Source organism: Melozone crissalis, unplaced genomic scaffold (genome assembly GCF_028551555.1).
Source record: "Melozone crissalis strain CALT ecotype California unplaced genomic scaffold, PUWL_Pcris_2 ptg000014l_1, whole genome shotgun sequence".
In the NCBI taxonomy this organism is placed as follows: Eukaryota; Metazoa; Chordata; class Aves; order Passeriformes; family Passerellidae; genus Melozone; species Melozone crissalis.
Genome location: NW_026535792.1, coordinates 12,633,692 through 12,653,240, shown reverse-complemented (window position 1 = coordinate 12,653,240; position 19,549 = coordinate 12,633,692). Strand labels below are relative to the sequence as shown.

The 19,549-nt window shown below is 35.8% G+C and overlaps 1 protein-coding gene across 1 annotated transcript in view; it reads right to left on the bottom strand.

The window, feature by feature from the left end:
- The window catches only part of UNC13C (unc-13 homolog C), a 132,554-nt gene extending 113,242 nt beyond the window's left edge, over positions 1–19,312 (bottom strand). The window contains exons 1-2 of the mRNA XM_054272855.1: positions 18,856–19,312; positions 6,794–10,015 (exon numbers count right to left, since the gene is read on the bottom strand). Of these exons, the coding sequence (XP_054128830.1) occupies positions 6,794–9,764 (2,971 nt within the window). The 5' untranslated portion in view covers positions 9,765–10,015; positions 18,856–19,312. The remainder of the gene's footprint in view (positions 1–6,793; positions 10,016–18,855) is intronic.
- Between the last annotated feature and the right edge of the window lie 237 nt (positions 19,313–19,549).

Genomic DNA, 19,549 nt, shown 5'->3' with positions numbered 1-19,549 from the left:
TCTGAAGAATACTCCCAGGTTCTCAAGGAAACAATCCTCATGATTAGCAAAATTCTGTCAGTATCAACAATAATTTTGCATCAGCAATAACTGGAGAGGTTTTGGATATTTCCTTCTATTTAGAGTTCCTGAGAGACAACTGTGTAGGTGTTCCACTGATCACCTAGAAAATGTGCACAAAGAAAAAAACCTGGTACCTGTCCTATGGGAGTAATCAGAATTTCCCTTTGACAGCAAAACAGAGAATCTCTTATGCACTCGGTTGTAATACTCTACTTCACTAATACATGAGAGGAAGACTTGAGTCTATTTACAAATTCACATTTTCCAAGTCATTACATTTTTTAAATGCATGTCTAGATATTTTTTCAGCCTGATGCTTTAACAAGATTCCTTTATCCCAAAGCTGCATTCAAAAATTATGCAGTGTTATTTCCACTTCTAAAGTACAACAATCTAAAGAAAATGCTTAAATATTTTGGAAATAAAAATATTTTTCACTCTTGATGATGCAATATTGTGTTCATTTTCCCAGCAAAACCAGTATAAAAACTCCTTGGACCTGACATTCATGGTCAGCTTTCCTCTCAGCTCTAGCAGCTTTAAATCTGTTTAAGCCCAAAAAGAGCAGACAAACTGCATGAATATTTATCAATTGACATGAATTCCAAAGTCAGTTAAAATAGTGTTAAATGGCCTCCTGCTTTCATAAGGAGGAGAGTAGCAGAGCCTTTCTTCGTTTATGGAGGAGACCAGCAGTTTTAACAAATCACTTTTCTTAAAAACAGAAGTCATTCTCTAACAGAAGAGGTTTGGGGTGCTCTGCTTTGTTGGGTTTTTTTTTTTGGTTTGTCTACTTGCTTTTATTAAACAGCTAAAATACGGATTTCCGCCAAACATTACTGATTAAGAATGTTGGGAAGGTGGGGGGGGGTGTGGTTTGTTGTGGTTTTTTTGGGTTTGTTGTTGTTTGGTTGAGTTTTTTGGTTTTGTCTGGGGTGTTGTCTGGGTTTGTTTACCCGGTTGGTTTATTTGTTTTTTGTGCTTAAAGAATGGGTGGAGCTATTCTAGGAAAAGGGATCTGGTAACAGTAGAATTTTTTGAATCTGAGACTGTTACACAAACGTTGTTGTGACATACATTTCCCTGATGTAATGCACACTTATTTGGGAGGAGTTACTATGCTAAATTAAACTGTTGCTCTTTAATCTATTTGGTTACTATCCTGTTTACAAAGAGACCCAGTATTATAATCTAAGTTTTCCTGATAAGAACAAATGCTGTAACCACAGAATTAAAACACAATAAGCCAGAAGAACACTATTATGTTTCCTGGAAGAGATATTAAACAGGTTTTTTAATCCTTTCACTCACTTAACTAGTGGGGAAAAAGTACAGACTGAGTGTGTAGCAAGCAACTGATACAGAGCATCCTTTCATGAAGCACCAACTTTAGATATGCTGGTGAATGCAATTATTTGCTTTTTCTTCACAGACAAAAAGATGGATGTATCATCTTCATGACTAACTGATTATATTTCCTGCCATAATTTTTCAAAAGCAACCTTTCTAAAAATCTATTAATCTCAAGCTGGACAGACTGCCATTTTCTGTTTTAAGCCTCTGATATCTCTTTTCTCCATCAAAGGACAATAGAGAAATAGGAAGGGAAGGGTATAAAGACTTATGCCTGACTCCAGTGAAACCAGTAGCAAGAAAATAATGCATTCACTCTCCTGTGCACAAAACAAGCACAGGAAACTGAGTCAAATCAATATACCTTGGTTCATCAGCACCATCCTGACTGAATTCATGGAGTGGTTAATAATTCTTTAGAACACTCTTTTACCTCCTGTAATATTAGTACAGGATTTTCAGAGCGCACACATACACATGTGAAAAAGGAAATGTGGCTAACCAGTTTGGGTGCAGGAATATTGTATTTATCAGTTTCTACCCACATAATCTGAAAATGTATTTTGTGTCCTCCCATCCTGCACAACTACAGCTTCTTATTGCACCACCTCCCCATCCCCCCAAAAAAGGGTTAAAGACATCTATCATTTTGTTTACCTGACGAAAAGACAGACACAAACATGGTGTTGAAAAAGAAAACCAAAACAGTTGAAAAAACTGGATTATTACATTTCTGTGGTTCATTATCATTCCCAGTACAGCACCAAAATAGATTCCTTAACTTGCAGTAATCTTGTTTCCTCAGTACACATCTATTAAAATGTATAGTAAGAGTAACCATTTCTCCTCCAGCCTGCTTACACAATACATTTGTTCTATTGTGACCATCTTCTGATGTAAACAGAGAAGGGAAGTTAAACAGATGAAAACTCTCTGCCTTTTTACATTATTTACACATGAAGAGAAGAGCAATAGATTAATCACCTTCTGTTGAAAAGTATTCTGTCCCCAAATCCATCTCTTTATAGATGATACATTAGGTGAATATATATTAATTTTCCTTAAACATTGCAGATGAACTATATCAGCCACATGGAATGCACTATCAGTCCTTATATTAATGAAGTAATTTATCACTCTTATGAAAAAAATCCCAAACAAACCATAAATAAGATGTGGGAAATCAAACAAAACTTTGTATGAATAAATACTGTGGCTCCAATGTTTTGAAGCAAAATAAAAAATCTTGAGGCTTGATACTGCTGCTACTTTTTATTAACTCTCAGTGTTTCTGTCTGGACTATTCTTTCCCAATGATGCAAAGATTAATTGCGTTCGTTCCATCACTTTTTCCCCCCCTCAGACTATGCCTGAGATTAGAGAGATGCAAAATGCCATTGGGCTGAGTGCAGGACAAGCTTCTCAAAGAGATCACATAAAATAGTGTTTCATTCATTACTTTGAACAAGGTGAGGCTAAACTTCCAGGCAACTTAGACTGTGGCCATAACTCAGCTTCAAGCCTCTTTAGGGGATTCTGGGTTTACATTAGCACACACCTTAATGGTATAAAGTAAGTCCATAGAGTATCAATGAAAGCTGCATTAGTTCAAGACAGTTTAGATTGAATTTTTATTTATTTTATAAAATTTATATTCAATTCTTTAGCAACAAAATACTTGAAGAAATAAGGTGTAATGAGAACAGAATGTGCTTAGATTTCAAAGAATTCCCAAAACATGAAAAACTGTACTTTCATTGTAACAAAAGCAAACTGATTGAAAAGGACTGTAAAAGATAAGACAGGGACAAAATGGAAGAAACCATTGGGGAAAAAGAAAGCTAGAAAATAAAATGTGAGGACTAGAACAATGAATAAAAGTGTTAGTCATTCTCAATTACAGTGTACAAAGAAACAAACAACTGGATAGCATTTCTTTAATTTTTTCAAGCCACCAATCCCTCCACTGATACGCATCCATCCAAGCAATGTCTCTATATCCTTACAGAACTTTAAATCTGAGGATTGCTCATGTACTGCTCATGTGTCTTCTCATTCGTATAACCTAGTCATCCCAGTATGCCTCCAAAAACATTTTTAAATAAATAATACATAAGCAATCAGCCCAAAGTGTGTTTTTCCTCCAGACAGTGACAGAGAATAGGAATATCTTATGGGGTTCTTGTACACTAACAAATTATTTATGTACCAAAGATTTATTTACCTTAACTTGTGCATTACTAGAATGAAAATCATATAATTCTAAAACTTTCTTTTGTATTAAACTGGAGAACTAAAACTACAATATTATACAGTTCTACCTTTGCTTGGACAGATTGTTGTCTAACAACTCTTGCTTACATGGAGGGATGAAACAATTCATTGAAGAATAGGTTGTGTTTGGTTATATAATGAAGATTAATTCAAGGAATTTTTTCTCTTTCTAGTGCTTTTCCATCTAAAAGTAAGAAATCTGAAGCTGACTGTGAATCAGTTACAGGGGTAAGGGAGTAATAAGATCCAAGAAACATTCATAAAAGTAATGTAAACCCTAGAACACCTATTAGTCACTTTTAAAAAAAGTTGTTATTGCTCCAGCAAATATTAAAATGAAGATTGAATACCTCAAACAACTATTTGCTTAAATGACAAAATAAGTATTCTCTGGACATGCCTAATTACATACATAAAGAAGACAGGGCAGGTTGTCAAAAATGAGAAGTTAAAAAATATGTTTTGGGAGTTTTGAAGAACTCCTTTAAGAACTGATTTATAAAATGTTTTTTCCTAGACTGTGCCATTCAAGTAATAAACAGAAATTGAAGGCGTTTTGTCTTAGCAGCCAAAATGACATTAAGAAGACATCCCTCTTCAAAGGCTGCATACAAAGTATTCAAAAATGCATTTCCATATCACTGAACAGCTGAGGCTGGGAGGGAACTCTGGAGGTCTTGTCTAAGAACCCTGCTCAAATCAGGCCACGCAGAGCAGCCTGTCTAGGACCATGTTCAGATGGATTTTGACTATCTCCAAGGACAGACATCCCACCTATGGATTTCATTATCTGTGAATAGACTGACTGCAATATCCATGATCCAGCTCACTGAGAGTTAGCTGAAAGTAAAATAAAGAAAGATTTTGCTGCAAAAATACTATCTGTTACTCAGCAGAAATAGTTTTCAGGTAATATATTCTCTGATTAGACTACTCCAGCTAGAAAATGTATTTTTCAAGTTTTAAATTCTGAAGAACTGTTACATGTTCCCTGGACAGACATAAAGGTAAGAATATCACATTCATCATTAGATATAAAAACATGAAAGATGATAGGTATTGCTAATAGGTATTGCTAAGTGTGCTACAGGACCTGAAGATCCATTGATAACAAACCACTGTGGCTGCTGCAACAGAATTCCTGACAGAAACATGTATCTTCTTCCTTATTGGCATGGGAAACACAGTGTGAAGAGGAAACAGAGCTGCTGCTCAAGAGTGAATGCACACTGTTCTCAGAATAAGCTGAGAAGTAATGTGTTGTAGCCGTTCATTTGTAAATTCCCCTTAAGCTCCTGATGTATTCCCTTTCTCCCTTATTTCCCACCTCTTTTATAATATTCTATATTATTTTATTTTTGGAAATATAAATCAATGTCCTAGTATGACATCTAGTAACCATGCAGACATTTTGCCCCATAGACTTTACCCAGTATCACATTTTCATAAACTGGTCTTGGTGGCAAATGGATTCTCTGTAAATATAAGAAATGTTTCAGTTATTCAGAAGAAAAAATGTCAAAAGATTAAGAGACTGAAAGAAGTCTTTCACCTGCTGGGTTAAAAGAGGAACATACATTTAATTCCTAGAAAGAATAGCATGGGATGTATCAAAGTTAGTTCTCATTTTTTAACAACTATTATCAACCAATACACACAAACACACAGACTTTAAATAGTAGAACCAATTTGAGTGTCAGAATTTGGGGTCTTCCTTGTGTGGTTTCTGTAATTAAGTCCTGAGACCATTATATTCCTATAGTACTGTGACTAGGTAAAATGAATGTTGTTCCCTTCTCCCTGCCTCACAAAATCAGGAAAAAGTAATGAAAATCCTAGTTATTGATAGCTGTTCATTCATATACACACCACCTAGTATCTAACAGAGCACTGTAGAAAAACGGCTGCAAAACACAAGTATACAATTGAGTGTCATTATTTAAATGTAAAATAGACTTTAAAGTAAACTCTACTACTATCAAAATTTATATGCATTTGTAATTGACTTCCAAGTTGACTATAGATTTATTGTAAAAGTAGTTCATGTACAAAAAGAAACACCATAGTAGCTCAAGCTCATTACTACTAAATACAATCTTTGGCTAAAGGCACAGTTTTTCATCTTTAAAATGAATGTATCAGATGATTATTTTTCCCAGGCAGATAAAGGAAAGATTCAGTCAAGGTGACAATTACCATCTGGCTAGCTACAGTCATTATGAAGCTCCCAATTAAATGCACATGCAATATTATACTGAAATGTTATTAGAGTTACAGTCAATGTTTACATTGAATATCACCATATTTGTATATTAATAGTATATTACTTTGTCTATTACTAGTAATTACTTTGTATATTATTAAAGTAATATATATGACTGTCTGCTTTGAAGTCTGATACTATGGAAGATAGAAATAATGAAAAAATCAGTGTGAAACCCTCCTGTGAATTTAGTTCCTTCCTACAGTAACTTCTTCATACACGGATGCTACCATTTACACTCTTGTCTTTCTTCCACGCTCTTCTCACCCCATTTTGGGGACTGACTACTCTTGAGAGCTTGTTGGGAGTACAAATAAGGACAGAATCAAAGTAAGAACAGACATAGAATCAGTTTAAACTTTTACTCTTGTAAGTATGTAACCAGTTATGGGTTGCATGTTGGATAGAAAACACTACCCATCAGGATGAATAAAGAACCAACGATGCCTTGAAAACTATAGAAGAAAACATGAGTGTAGCATCTGAATACTCTGTATTACTCCTAAAAACACATTTATAAAACTATGAGGAAACCAAGAACAGTGTACTATTTAGTTCTTTTTAAGACTTAAACCTTGTGAAATTTAATTTTAAAGTTACTGAAATTCAAAGAAATATAGTTACTTACAAGCATGTCTGACTAAACATATTCAGAAAGACATTGGAAATTTAATCTTTTGATTTCTATGGAACTATTTTACCCTCTAAACAAAACCAGACATAAGCAGATTTTTTTCTGCTGAATTCAATGGGAGCATGAAAAGGTACAATACAAAAATCAATGTCCAATTCTAATGAGAACAATGTTTTACTTAAAAGACAGTATTAAAGCACTGTTACCTCCAGCAAGGATCTTCTCCTCCAAATCATTCATTTGTTTCTTATATGCTTTTAAAGCAGCTTCTTTAAATGATGGTCGTATTCTTTTTTTCTTTGGAATTTCAGTGACTTCAGTAATCACCTCTGGGACATTCTGATTTTCATCCTCCCTTATTTCTACTTCAGGAACCACGTCATTTTCAACTTCTAATATCTCTTCACTGATCACACTGTCAAACTGTGTGTCATATTGTTCCTCTGGTAGCATTGCATATGGAGTTTCATACAAAGACTGGTCCAGTTCATACTCTTGGACCTGCTCACTAGTTTCACTACTATTAGTTCTATTTTCTAGTTTAGCAAGGACTTGTTCCATTACTTCTACATAGTCCGTTTCATTCTCACCAGATGGTTCAATCAATTCTTGCTCATACTCTGCTTTGTAGCAATAAGGCTCAGCATAAACATCAGAATCGAGTGTTGTACTTGATTCATTTGCAGTAGACTGAGACAGTGTTCTAAACCTTCCCATAAAAGATGATCCACTATCTTCATACCCACTTAAGCTTTGTGTACTTTTATTCCAGACTACTTCTAAAGCTGACTTAGCACGCTGAAGTGTAGATCCAAATTTAGGAAAGCTGAAAGTCTTATCAGAAAGATCTATGCTTAACCGGCTGTGCCATGATTTAGGGGCAGTTTCCTCTGAGTCGTCACTTGGTAGTTCACTTTGACTTCGGTACATCATAGGCAATTTGTTTTGATTCTGATAAGAGGAGATAGAATTTGTTTCCTGATAATCATCGTATTGACCAGTCCACTGACTCTGTGTTTCGCTGTCAAGGCCCGGACAAGATGGAGAAGTACCATCCAGAGTGAAATCATAGCTTTCAGTATCATACTGGAGGTCAGAACTTTGTCCCTTTCCAAAATCTGTCTGTTGGTCTGAAGGGCTGCTCATATCATACACAAAAACCTCCTGCGTGGATGAGTCTAGGCCCAAATCTGCCCCTTGCTCCAACTGATTCCAGTTTTGCCATGGGGAAAGATCGTCCTGTAAAGAAAGCTGACTATCATCATAATGGTTTATATCTCCAGATACATGGATTATTCCATTGCTTACTCCACTATCAACAGTTTCTATGTTCCCTGTTTCATTTTGCTCTGGATACTGCTGCACGTCTTGGGCAAAAGTCTGTTCCTGGGAACTGCCATACCAGTTCAGAGAATCATCTTGCCTTCGCTGCCAAAGTTCTCGATCAGAGGAAGACAACAATGAACTGCCATTTGTTCTGCTAAAATACTGATTTTCTGAAAAATCCTCAGAGTAAGACTGACACAATTTTGAGAAATCTGATTCTGAACGGCTAAGCTTTGGTGTTGCAAAGTCATTCTGTAAATGCCATAAAGGAGTCACATCTGAATAATAGGCCTTTGATTGTTTTTCCATAGTGTCAAATTCTGGTGACTGATTGTCATAACTTCTGTGTGAAAAGGTGCTATTGTCAGCAGTTCTGTCAAGGTCTTTAGTGTTTGGGGACTCAGTAGTCCCCTTTGTAGTGCTTGTTTTTATGTGAATTGCTGATTTAGATATTTTTGCATAACTGTTCTTATTTATATCTGATTCCAAGTCTTTATCGCTGTCAGGTGACTCCCAGTCATGCATTTTAGATTTTGTCTCCACAGTTAAATGTTTCATATCCATGCTTTCATATGTCTGAGAGGAAGGAAGTCCTCTTTCTTTCTTATCTTTTATTTCATGGGAAAATATATCTGTAGAAATTCCAATGCCAGTTCCCTTAAGTTTATAAGACTTTTTCAAAATCAAATCTCTCTGTTGTGATGACTCAAAGTAAACAAGAATGGGTCTTGGCTTTGCATTTGGACAGTCTCTTTGCTGCCCAAGCCTTTGGGCAAACTCAATTTTAATGGTGCTTTGTGCCTCTGAGAATCCCATTTTTTCTATTAATATTTTGTAAACTATGCTTTCAGCTTTTTCAAGCCGCTCTTCAGGCACATTTAGAAACCTAAGACTTGCTTTGTTTCCTGGGTGGCCTATCTGCTTAATGTAGTCATGTATGTCCCGAGTTTCTCTTCTGGACTGTACAAATCCAGTTCGCAATTGTTCAATTTCATTTTGCACAACTTCTACACTACTAGAAATTTCATCAATTGATTGTTTCAGAGCATTAACATGCCCTCTTAATTCAGAGAGTTCTGTTTCAATTTGACTTATTCCCTGAAGCTCTTTAAAGATCATTTCCATAACATCGTGGGTTTGGCTAATACAACCTGTTGAACTAAAGCCAGGTTCAAGAGTGTTTGATTTCTGGTGACGGCCAGTTCTGTCCAGAGATTTACTTCTTAACCCCCATGTTTTCCTCCAGGAACTTAGCTCTGAGTCTGATGAGACACACTCTTGGCTCTTCTTCCATTTCCTTAGTTTTCGTAAGGCTCCCAGCTTCAGTGTGTGTAAAGTGCGCTCTCCATCCGAACTTCCATCAGAGGCTGCAAGGCTGCTCAAGCTTTTCCTGTTGCGTCGCACAGGCATTGTGTGGGATAAGTATTCGCTTTTCTTGCTATTGGATTTTATTTCACTTAATGACTCAGAACAAGAGCTATCATTTGAAGACAAGTCTTGAACTATATCTTCATTATTAGTGTTTGCTACAAAAATATGCCTTTGCAGTCCATTGGCAATAGCAACTCTGTAACTGAATGTTGGAGAAAGTGAAAATTCTCTATTGCTTTCCTCTTCTTCAGCTGATAAGTTGCGGGCAGATGGGCACTTGGCAATCTTTTTAACGGTGCTTTTTAAAGTATTGGAAAATTTTGGATTTTTTGTTTGTCCAATCTGACTTAAGTCTTGTTCCTTTTTGCTCTGACAACTCTCTTTCCTTTTTGTACTATTTCCCGATTTCTTTGTAAACATTCCTTTGCAAATCTTATATATATAAGATGAGATCAGGCCCTTGAAGAGAGCAGAAACCATGGAGCGCAATTTACATTAAGCTGTTTCCATAAAACACATTTTTTGATCCAGAGAAGTATTTGTATCTCCAAGAGGATCATTGGCAAATGTTTCAATGGACACTATAGCCATAAAAACTACTGATGCTCTGGAAGAATGTGACAGAAAAATTAAAAAAAGAATCACACATCTGCTTGTTCGAAATAAAATCCTGAAGAGGTTTTGTATGTCTTGCAAAATTTCACTGTGTTGCACATGGCTTCTTGAAGTGTCTAAAAAGGAGGGAATGACATTACAATGGCTGTCAAGCAAACTTATCATTCAATAATACTGATGATGTTTTAACTAGGTTACAATGAAAACACAGATGATTCCCCATAATTGTCTGAATAGATTTTTTCATTAATAACTGAAGCTGAAAACAGGCAATATTGTTAACAACAATTAATAAGCTATACTTATTTCCAGGCTTCTTCATCCAGTTTAATTCTCTGACTTTAACAGAGATATTCAGTTTAAAACGCTCTCTGCCTTCTTTCAGAGTACTGACATTTCAATTTAGATACATACGATACATGGCAGTGATCAAAAAAATGGACAGGGTAATAAATGGTTACTAGTTAATAAAACAAAAGTAGAAAGTTTTCTCTTGCTTCACCTTTTGGAACAAGGTAGGGTTCAGGTACAAGTGAGTATTGTATATATGAAGTGCTGTTCTGTCTTGAGGTTGAATTATGTACATGACTATAGTTTGTGAAATAGTTGCTTTGACACCAGACTTTAATATGCTATGATAAGCCAGGACTCAAAAGTGGGCTTATCTTCTTGATATCTCTTCTTTAAGAAGTAAAATAAAATACTTCAAGTGTAACAGAAAATAATGACAACTAATGGAAATTCTCATCCAGGTTATTAAATTTGACATTTTTCTGCTAAAAGAAATCACCCCCACTCACCCCACTGCAAACCTACACAAAACATAGTTTACAATTTGCAGGACATAAACAGGTGCCATTACAACAGGAAAGCTATTTGCTCTTAAAGAAGTCTAAAAAGCTTCCATGAGGAATCTGGAAGTTTCTATTCCATACTACAAAAGCTTGCATTCCACAGAAACGCAGTCAGTACATTTTAAACATGTCAATGTATTCTTCTGTACAGCATACCATTCACCTCCCAGTTTCAAAGCTGTGGAATAAAAAGCAGCTCTGAAAAATCCATCAAAGAATAAGTTCTGAAAATGGCCATTTTGGTATCTAAAGCAGCTAAAAATTCTTTGGCAGAATAAGAAGTCTGTTTAGATACAAGATATATAAACGGTTAAAAATTGCTGTGTCATGTCTTAAGAGGAGTTAGGAATATGAACTGTCCTTGTCTGCAAACATCCTGGCACTCTATAAAACATCATGGTCCACTGACATACCTCAAGAAATGATCTTTGCATTGCATAATTTGTCTTCATTGACCTTACTATTATACTCTATATATTTATTCATTACATATACACACATATGTAATGGTAAATAATAAACACTAATGCCTGATAAATACTGCAGAAGCAAAATGCACTGTGCTGCACAGAGCACAGGCAAAGCCAATAAAAGCCTGGTTGGCTTCTGGAATCCTGGAATAGAGAATGCAAACAGACTCATTTCCTTTCCAGTTATAACAAAACTAGGATGCAGAGTGAGCCGAAGAATAGAAAACATTCTTCACTCTTCCCAAAGTGGCTATTTATTATTTAACAAAAAGATGAAATATCTGTGGGACATGAATCACATTTTTAACACAGATGCTTCAGCACAGTCCTTGCCACTTTTTCTTAGAGACTTATGCCTAAAGCATCAAGAGTGAATTAAGAGCAAGCAATATTTGGAAGCAAAAGAATGGTCAATGAGACTGCATGCAATTTTCAAGGAATGCAAATGACATCTCTCAGAATATTGAGAAGTTTACACTAGAGTCAAGGCTGCCTTGTTTTCACATATTATTAATAGAGAAAGGAACCATCTTGGGACACTTTTCAACATCAAAGGCATGTTTCTGGATGTAAAAACACTTGTTAACCGTTCAGCTCTTACACTGAATGCTTGTAACCATTTATTGAACCAGATTTGAAGTGTGATTGCCTACCTCCTTTGCCCATATAGCCACAGATTTTTAAGTGCCTTCTTATATAAACTTCACTTATATGACTTGGACATTCTTCAAATGACTTCAAATCAAGAATGTATAAACAAGCCAGAAGGCTTGTTTCCTGTCTCAGTCTAAAAAGCATCAAGAAATAATGAAGTTATCACTGGAATCTGGACCATTTCCATTCACTTTCAGTAAGGTTTAATGCTTCTTTCTAGAAGAATCTTGATTTTACAGCAAGCCATATACATATATATATATGTGTGTGTGTGTGTTTTATGCAGTGTCTAACCAATGATTTTATCAGAGGTAAGTGAAAGTATTACAAATAGCTGAACATTCAGAACTGAATTTATTTAAACCCAGTTTCTGACAATGCCATTCTGAATTAAAAGCTGTACTGTTACAAACACAGGGAGATCTGCTAAATGGAGCAGATTTATGTTCTCTCATGCGAGTTCTATTCCATCTCAGCTGTATTAGTCATATGATCTGTTAATCAGTTTACAGCCTACCATTGCTCTGTCAAAAACTCTTTTTCTACAATAGTATATCTACACATGGAATGAATTTTGAGTCATTGCAGGTCTCATCCATTTCTTTCTGTAAAGATTTGCACAGCTTGTTCTTAACATTTAAAATCAATGTAAATTAAAAACTCCATAAGATAAGGAAGTCTCTCAAGAAGCACATGGAACTAAGTCTATTATTTGAATGAGCTGCAAGTTGTCATTTGGAGACTTTCTTGTTTTATCCAGGTCTCCCAATAAACCATTATGACCTAACTTTTAAAATTGTTACTTTGCTTGTTTATTGAATGAAAACAGTTTTTATGATGAAATTCAACATTACTGGGTTAACCCATTCTAAGCATAAGGATTGATGTTGAAATGTTACAGCAGTGAGGTATGGACTTCATGCTGGATGGTAATAGAGCAGGAAACTGGAAAGTGTTATGGATTGGGAGACTAGAACTAAAATAAATTCTTAATGGGATTCTTCTATAAAGAAAGGACAAACTGACACGTCCATCAACTTGTGACCAATACAAATCTAAAAATAGCTTTGTCAATCAACTTGATGGTGAACAGATAATGTAGACCAGCTTCAAGCATATTCAACTGAATTTGTTGATAACAAAGCATTGTCAAAATAAAAATGTCAGTTGGAAGCATAATTTATAAAGGATCTTATTCCAAGTCTAAAACTAATGTGTCAGGTAGAAGGGGGGAGGAGTGGGCAGAGTTAAAAATGATAGCTTTTTAAATAATGCAAACAGAGTGTTTTAGTTACATATCTGAACACCAGACCTCCCTTTCAAAAAATTCTATTAACAAATCCAGCCCTTTATTAAAAAAAAAAAAAAAAGACAAGTGAATCATCTTAAAAATGTAATTTCTGTATTTAAATAGAATAGCTAGATCACTGTTCAGCTTCTGTTCAGACCCTAGTAAATGAAGCTGCAGAGCAGCACTTCTCTCCAGTAAGAGGTAGCTTTATGGATACAAACTGTCCTCTTATAAAGCAAAAGCCAGGCAGCACCATAGCCTTGCTTAACCTCCACACTATTAATCAACTACAAGGGGTCTGTGTGTATTGAAAGGGAGCAGGCAGGAAGAGGAGACTGAAGTGCATTTTCTCTCTCCAAAAATATCCTATGACAGTTCATGTTCACAACACCAAGATGGTAGGGGGAACCAAAACAAAACCAAGAAGTCTTTATCTGGAGCAATACCAACCTGTATTTGTGCCAAAATAGAGTCTATAGACAAAAATATATTTTTGCGACATGCAAAATACTCCCCAGAAATTAATTAATTAAACATAACAAAAAAAACGTGTAGTGTACCCTGCATCTGCAGAAACTGAGGCTAAGAGAGGTTCTCTAACCATCAGGTACATAAGGAAACAATAATAGAATTCAGATATACAGATTTATTAATTATGGTCTTTTTCTAGTCCTGTGCTTGCCTGGGGATAAGGTTATCTTGACATAAGTGTACTTGCCCTCAGCTCAGGTCTGCTGGGTGAAACCTATGCTCCCTTCCTTTTGACAAGCATTACAGTGTACACTTCACATTGCTTCATTAATTTATTATAACAGGAGCACTATACTGACAATCATCTCAAATGACCTAATTCAGAAGAACTTAATTTAGAGCACTTATCTGCTCCTCTATATTCTTCCTAAATTCTCCTTGTAGTCTTAACTACTGACATTTTTAATCTGTGTAATTTGTGAGTCTCAAGGTAAAATGACATTTTTCTTAACACTGCATATGCTATATGAATGACCTGCCCAAAGACCCTGACAGAGGCAGGGCCAAGAGCAATGAAGAGACCTGCTTTCTCTTTTGGATAATTACTCTTTGTTCCAAGAATTCCTCAGGTTTTCACAGCAGCAGACTTTTGCCTATCCCTCCAGTCCCTCCAACATTCACACAAGAGCATGGAGGGCTATCGGCACTCTCACCTTTGGGTTAGGAAGCTGTTCTTATTGTTCTTCAAAATTACTTGCAAAGTTTACTATATCTGCTTATTTACCTGATAATATCTCTTTATGGATCCTGCTATTTATGCATATCTCACCACCCTCAGAATGTGTTGCCTTCTCTATTTATGAGAATGTAAAAAGTAAAACTAAGCACCAAATTGCTGATTCCAACCCCAGTCTTAAGGGCCTACAATCTGCTTTTCAACCCACAAGGCCTACTGCTGTCCTGAGGAGGCTGCACATGGGGCACCCTACAGTTTCTTCCAATCTAAAAATTTAACAGTCATACTGCAGGACTGGTCATTCATGTCTGTTATGTATCTCTTCTGTCAGCATAAAACTTAATAGAGTTTAAGGAAAAAAGATGTAAACAGCACATGCTTAAACCTGACTAGCTCATTGTGATTTAGAACATCTAACCTAGAAATCATATAGAGAACTTACTGCATTAGTGAATTAACTCAGTAGTTAACCAGCTGCAATTAAACTACTTTGTAATGTATAGAAGAACACTTAGAAGAACATTGTCTTCAGATTAGCTTAGAAGAAAATGTAAATTCCTAGCAAGTTTGGATGAGTAATTTTTCTGGAGAGAAAAGTCATCTTCACTACTTCCCTATGACTATGACCACTGTGGAAAAAGAGAAGATTTTTTTTTTTTTTTTGTTCAGTAAAAAAAATGGAGGGTTGTTTTGCAATTACTGTTGAAGACGGACAAATTGAAGAAAACTCCACTATTTTATAATAACTTGCAGAATTACATTTTTAGTTACACTATTCTCTACATCTTCATATTTGTAATATCTGCATTTTTCTCTACAAAGTTTTGTTAAGGCAAATGAGGCTATTGCAATTCAGTAATTTGTTATAAGATTGTTGAAAGCATTTAGAATTCTATTTCTTTAGAAACAAATCTATAGTGTGGTATTTACATTACAAACATGAAGACTTGCAATTGAAGCAACTGTACATAAAGGTCAATGGTCTCAACAAGACTAAAAACAGGGGGAGATGTGCCAAATATAGTAGATTAATACTGAGATGTAAAAAGCTATAGAACAGATTCTAAAGGTAAATTGTGGCCCATCTGGAGAGCCCACAGATAATGTAGGCCAGTTGAATGTGCACACAAGAATAAGTGACTGCAGATGATTTGGGTAACAGCTTCAATATTACTTGACTAAATGTACTGACTTCTTTCTCTTTAATTTTTCTAGTTGTTTCCTTGACCTTCTCAACTAAAAAAAAAAAAAAAAAATTACACTGTAGTGTACAACCAGGCAGTAATAATGACCTCTTCCCCCTCCTACAGCTGTATACATGATATATGCTGTCCCATTCAAAAACTTGTTTTTAGTCAATATTCAGTTCAAAACCTGCTAAGATTGAGACAATTTGACCAAATAGTTCATTTTTATTTAAATGCAGACTACTAAAGGAATGGAAAACATGGGGAGGGAAAAGTTATTTGCTGACTATATGGAGATTACTGTGTAACTAAGTCAGTACCAGACATATTAGCTTTGTTAGACTATTAACAGCTTGCTATTATGTCAGATTACCATAAATAAAAGAGCTACTATATAATAATCAGAACCTATTTAGTGCCTATTAAAAACCAGGAAATATTAACATAAAGTTTGACTTAATCTCAGTTCTGTCACAAGTTTTGCTGTGTTTTAAACACCACATCCTGGGAACTCAAGGTTTAATTTTGATTTAATTTACACTGAAGCACAGCATATATGCAGAGACTGTATTTACAGTATACTTAGTGTACTCAAAGTTTCTTCTAATACTAATATTTCAAAAATTTCAGCAACTTTTCAGGACAGTAATTCCATCAGAAAAGATAATTAAAAAAACCAAACAAAAAACCCCATCCCATTTTCTTTCAGGTAAGAATTTTAATCCTCCAACTGTACTTGCCTGAGCCTTGGAATCTAATTCACTGCCCTGAATTAGATTTCTGTTGGGACAGTTTACCATTAACTAAGTGACCACATGTGCACAACATCACTCTATAGCTTTGATTTTTTTCTTTCTTTAGAGTTTGGGGGCATTTTTTTAACTACTTCCAAGTACGAGAACAACTTTATATGGGCAAAGTAAGCCCTGGATTCCATTCCTCTGCACACAGAGATTTTACACATTTCTAAAATCTAGTAAATGAATAGTTACATCAAACTTTTCGAATAAAAAGTTACCAAAACAAAGTTTTTGATGAAGTGGTCTTTCATTTGAAAAATGGTAGCAATTGTCTGTGATATTTGATTTGAAAAATATCACAAGCACAAATGACTACAAGTACTGTTGACAACAACATACACTAGGATGAGTAGGCAGACACAGATAGAAACCATGCTTAAGACCTGAAACGACACTCACTGCTAAGGATGGTAGACAATAAACACGTTTCTAAATTTGATGTAAAAACTTTATTAAAAAACCCCTCTGCTGTCTTTGCTTCAATATACTGACAAGTGTGATACTCAGATTTGTACCTGAAAGCAAGAACCTCTGCTACCAACCTAAGTGAACAACAAAATGAGGAAAACAAAACCAATGTAACAACCTTCTTAGGTACCAAAGAATTTTTAGGCTTCAGAGCTGTAATGGTCTCACAAGGCAGAAGCTATTATACTACATTCTTCCTGGATTTTCACAACACTACAGTTAAATGAAAATTCGGAATTTTCAGTCCTCATTGATGCTTTAGTGAATTGGGAGATGTTCTGAGCTATGAGTATTCTCCTACTACAGTGTAACACTCTGGAATCCCAGTACTTCACCTGAGATTTCCTAAGTGTTTTCACAGCAACATATAGTCACTATGGTAATGTGCTGACATCACTGCAGGAGCAAGCAAATGGTATAGTGACAGAAAACCTTTATGCAACTCTCCAAGTTGTGCATATTCACCTTAAAGAACTGTCATTTATCTTACATCATGGCTTTTTTCTTTGAGATGACAGCTAATCTTAATTCATAATCACAATTCCTAACATTATATCCCTTACAAAAGGAATTTGTGATGAATGAAACATGCTTTAAACCTTAAATTCTACTTTTCATTCATCTTAGTGCTTTTAGACTTAACAGCATTCTCTCACTGCTTTTCTCACTATGTTTGTTGATTTAGATGATTAAGCACTGACTTTTGGAACATTTGTATGTGTCAAGTAACCTTACATTTTCAATTGCCAAATCATAGTTGTGTATTACGCTAAAGAAAGGCATCTATTTTATATAATCACCGACAGGAAACAAGTATAGTGTCACTCTCTCAGTGAAAAATAGCTACAACTTTACAGACAGTTTATTCTCACATCAGAAAGCAATTGATGTTACACCAATGAATGTTTTTAAGGCATAAGAGTTCCTGCCAGCCAGGGGTTAACAACAGTATTATGATGCTAGAACTAATATTAAACCTTTTTGGATCATCATGTTATTAAAAAAAAATATTACTTCTAATTGGGCTACGTTGAAATTACAAATGCAACAGAATGTTTTAAGATATTTCAAGACTAATGAAAAATCAAATAAGCATTAAGTGTTTTAATATATTTTTACTAGACATAAGACAACTATCAGTATCCTTAGTTTAAGAGCACGTAGCTTTGTGTTCTATTTCACTTATTATGTGTCAACTGAAAGAATATATTAATAAGAAAGTGCAAAGGAGGCAGGTGACTGAAGAAAGGTGAGACCTAAAGAATGCAGTCATATTTTTATATCTGCATAATTCTTCCTCTTAAAGCAAAAGAGCCATCAATCTCATAGTAAGAAATTAGTTTCAGCTACTATTGGCCTCTGAAATTGCAGAAGGAAAACACTAATGTTATCTTCTTGAAGTTAAAATGATGGACAAAAATGTATGAAATAGTTATGGTGGTTGTTAGGTTGTGGCTTGGAGAAGGTACGTAATAGAGGGCATTCTAAAACATAGATTTAGCTGTGGAACAGAATCAAACACGTAGTCTAAGCAAGCTGCCTCTTCAAAAGAAAGCTGCAGGGTGTTCATCTTGGAGATTAATCAAGACCCAGAAATACATAAGCATCCGTAAAGCTCAATTTATTGCTAATCCTGTCACAAATTAAGAGAAAGGTACTGACATAAATAAGCAAAACATACTGTATTTTCACCGTGCATTCATATAATTATCTTGTATATATTTTAAAATCAATTTAAACATACCAACTCATTGAAAAGACCAACACCATACTGTCTTACTCAACTTATACTATAAAGTTACCAACCTTACAAAATAACCTCCCCCAGTTTCTAAAGAAGTGTTAATTCCAGAAGCCCAGACAGTTTCATCAACATTATAGCATTAGAAAGCAAATCAGCTACAAATCAATGCATTGCATTAGCAAGAACAGCAGGAGGTACATTCAGAATGAAAAAAGGCAAAGGAAACAAAGGAAACAGAAAACTGTATGCAGACTAGACAAAAATACAAAGAGCATACATACCTGGATTAAATTCTTCTTAAAAATAAAACACAAATTACATACCACCATCTTCATATTATTTTCCATTTATGCAGAAACACTGTACACAAATCCATTACTATTTTGCCGTTCTTCCTTCAGCCTTAAATGATACAACATGAGGCTGCTTTCCAGTGATTCAAGTCAAGTGCAGTCAGGCATGCTGCTAGTCTGCAACGGTATCTGTTCTAAATTCCACGGTATTCCCTAGGCAGCATTAAATGGGGATTTTTTTTTTCTTCCTCTCCCATTTTTTCCCCCTCCTACAACTTGTGCTAACCGCTAAGAGTAATCGTGATGTTAGCTACTAATTCATTCTGCAGCTCAGGCTTGTTTCTCCTCTGTAATAGCAGAGCAGGAGTCAACGTCCTACTCCGGTTCAAAAACAACATCAACACGAGAGAACAGTAATCATCCTGGGGCTTTATGTGCCGGGAACTTCCCCCGCTGCCGTTTTCTCCTGCCGCCGCTCCCGAATGCAGCACCCGCTGCAATAGGCACAGCCCTCCTGCGTGGCAGCAGCCCCTCTGCTCGCAGAGCCGCTCAGGCGCCCGGAGCAGCCTCGCTCGCAGGAACAACACATGCAGTGCGTCGGGGGAGCTGCCAGGTGCGCATCCGTGCCCGCAGGGGAACCGCGGGACACAGCGGCTCTTGCTCGCCAGGGCCGTGTTCCACC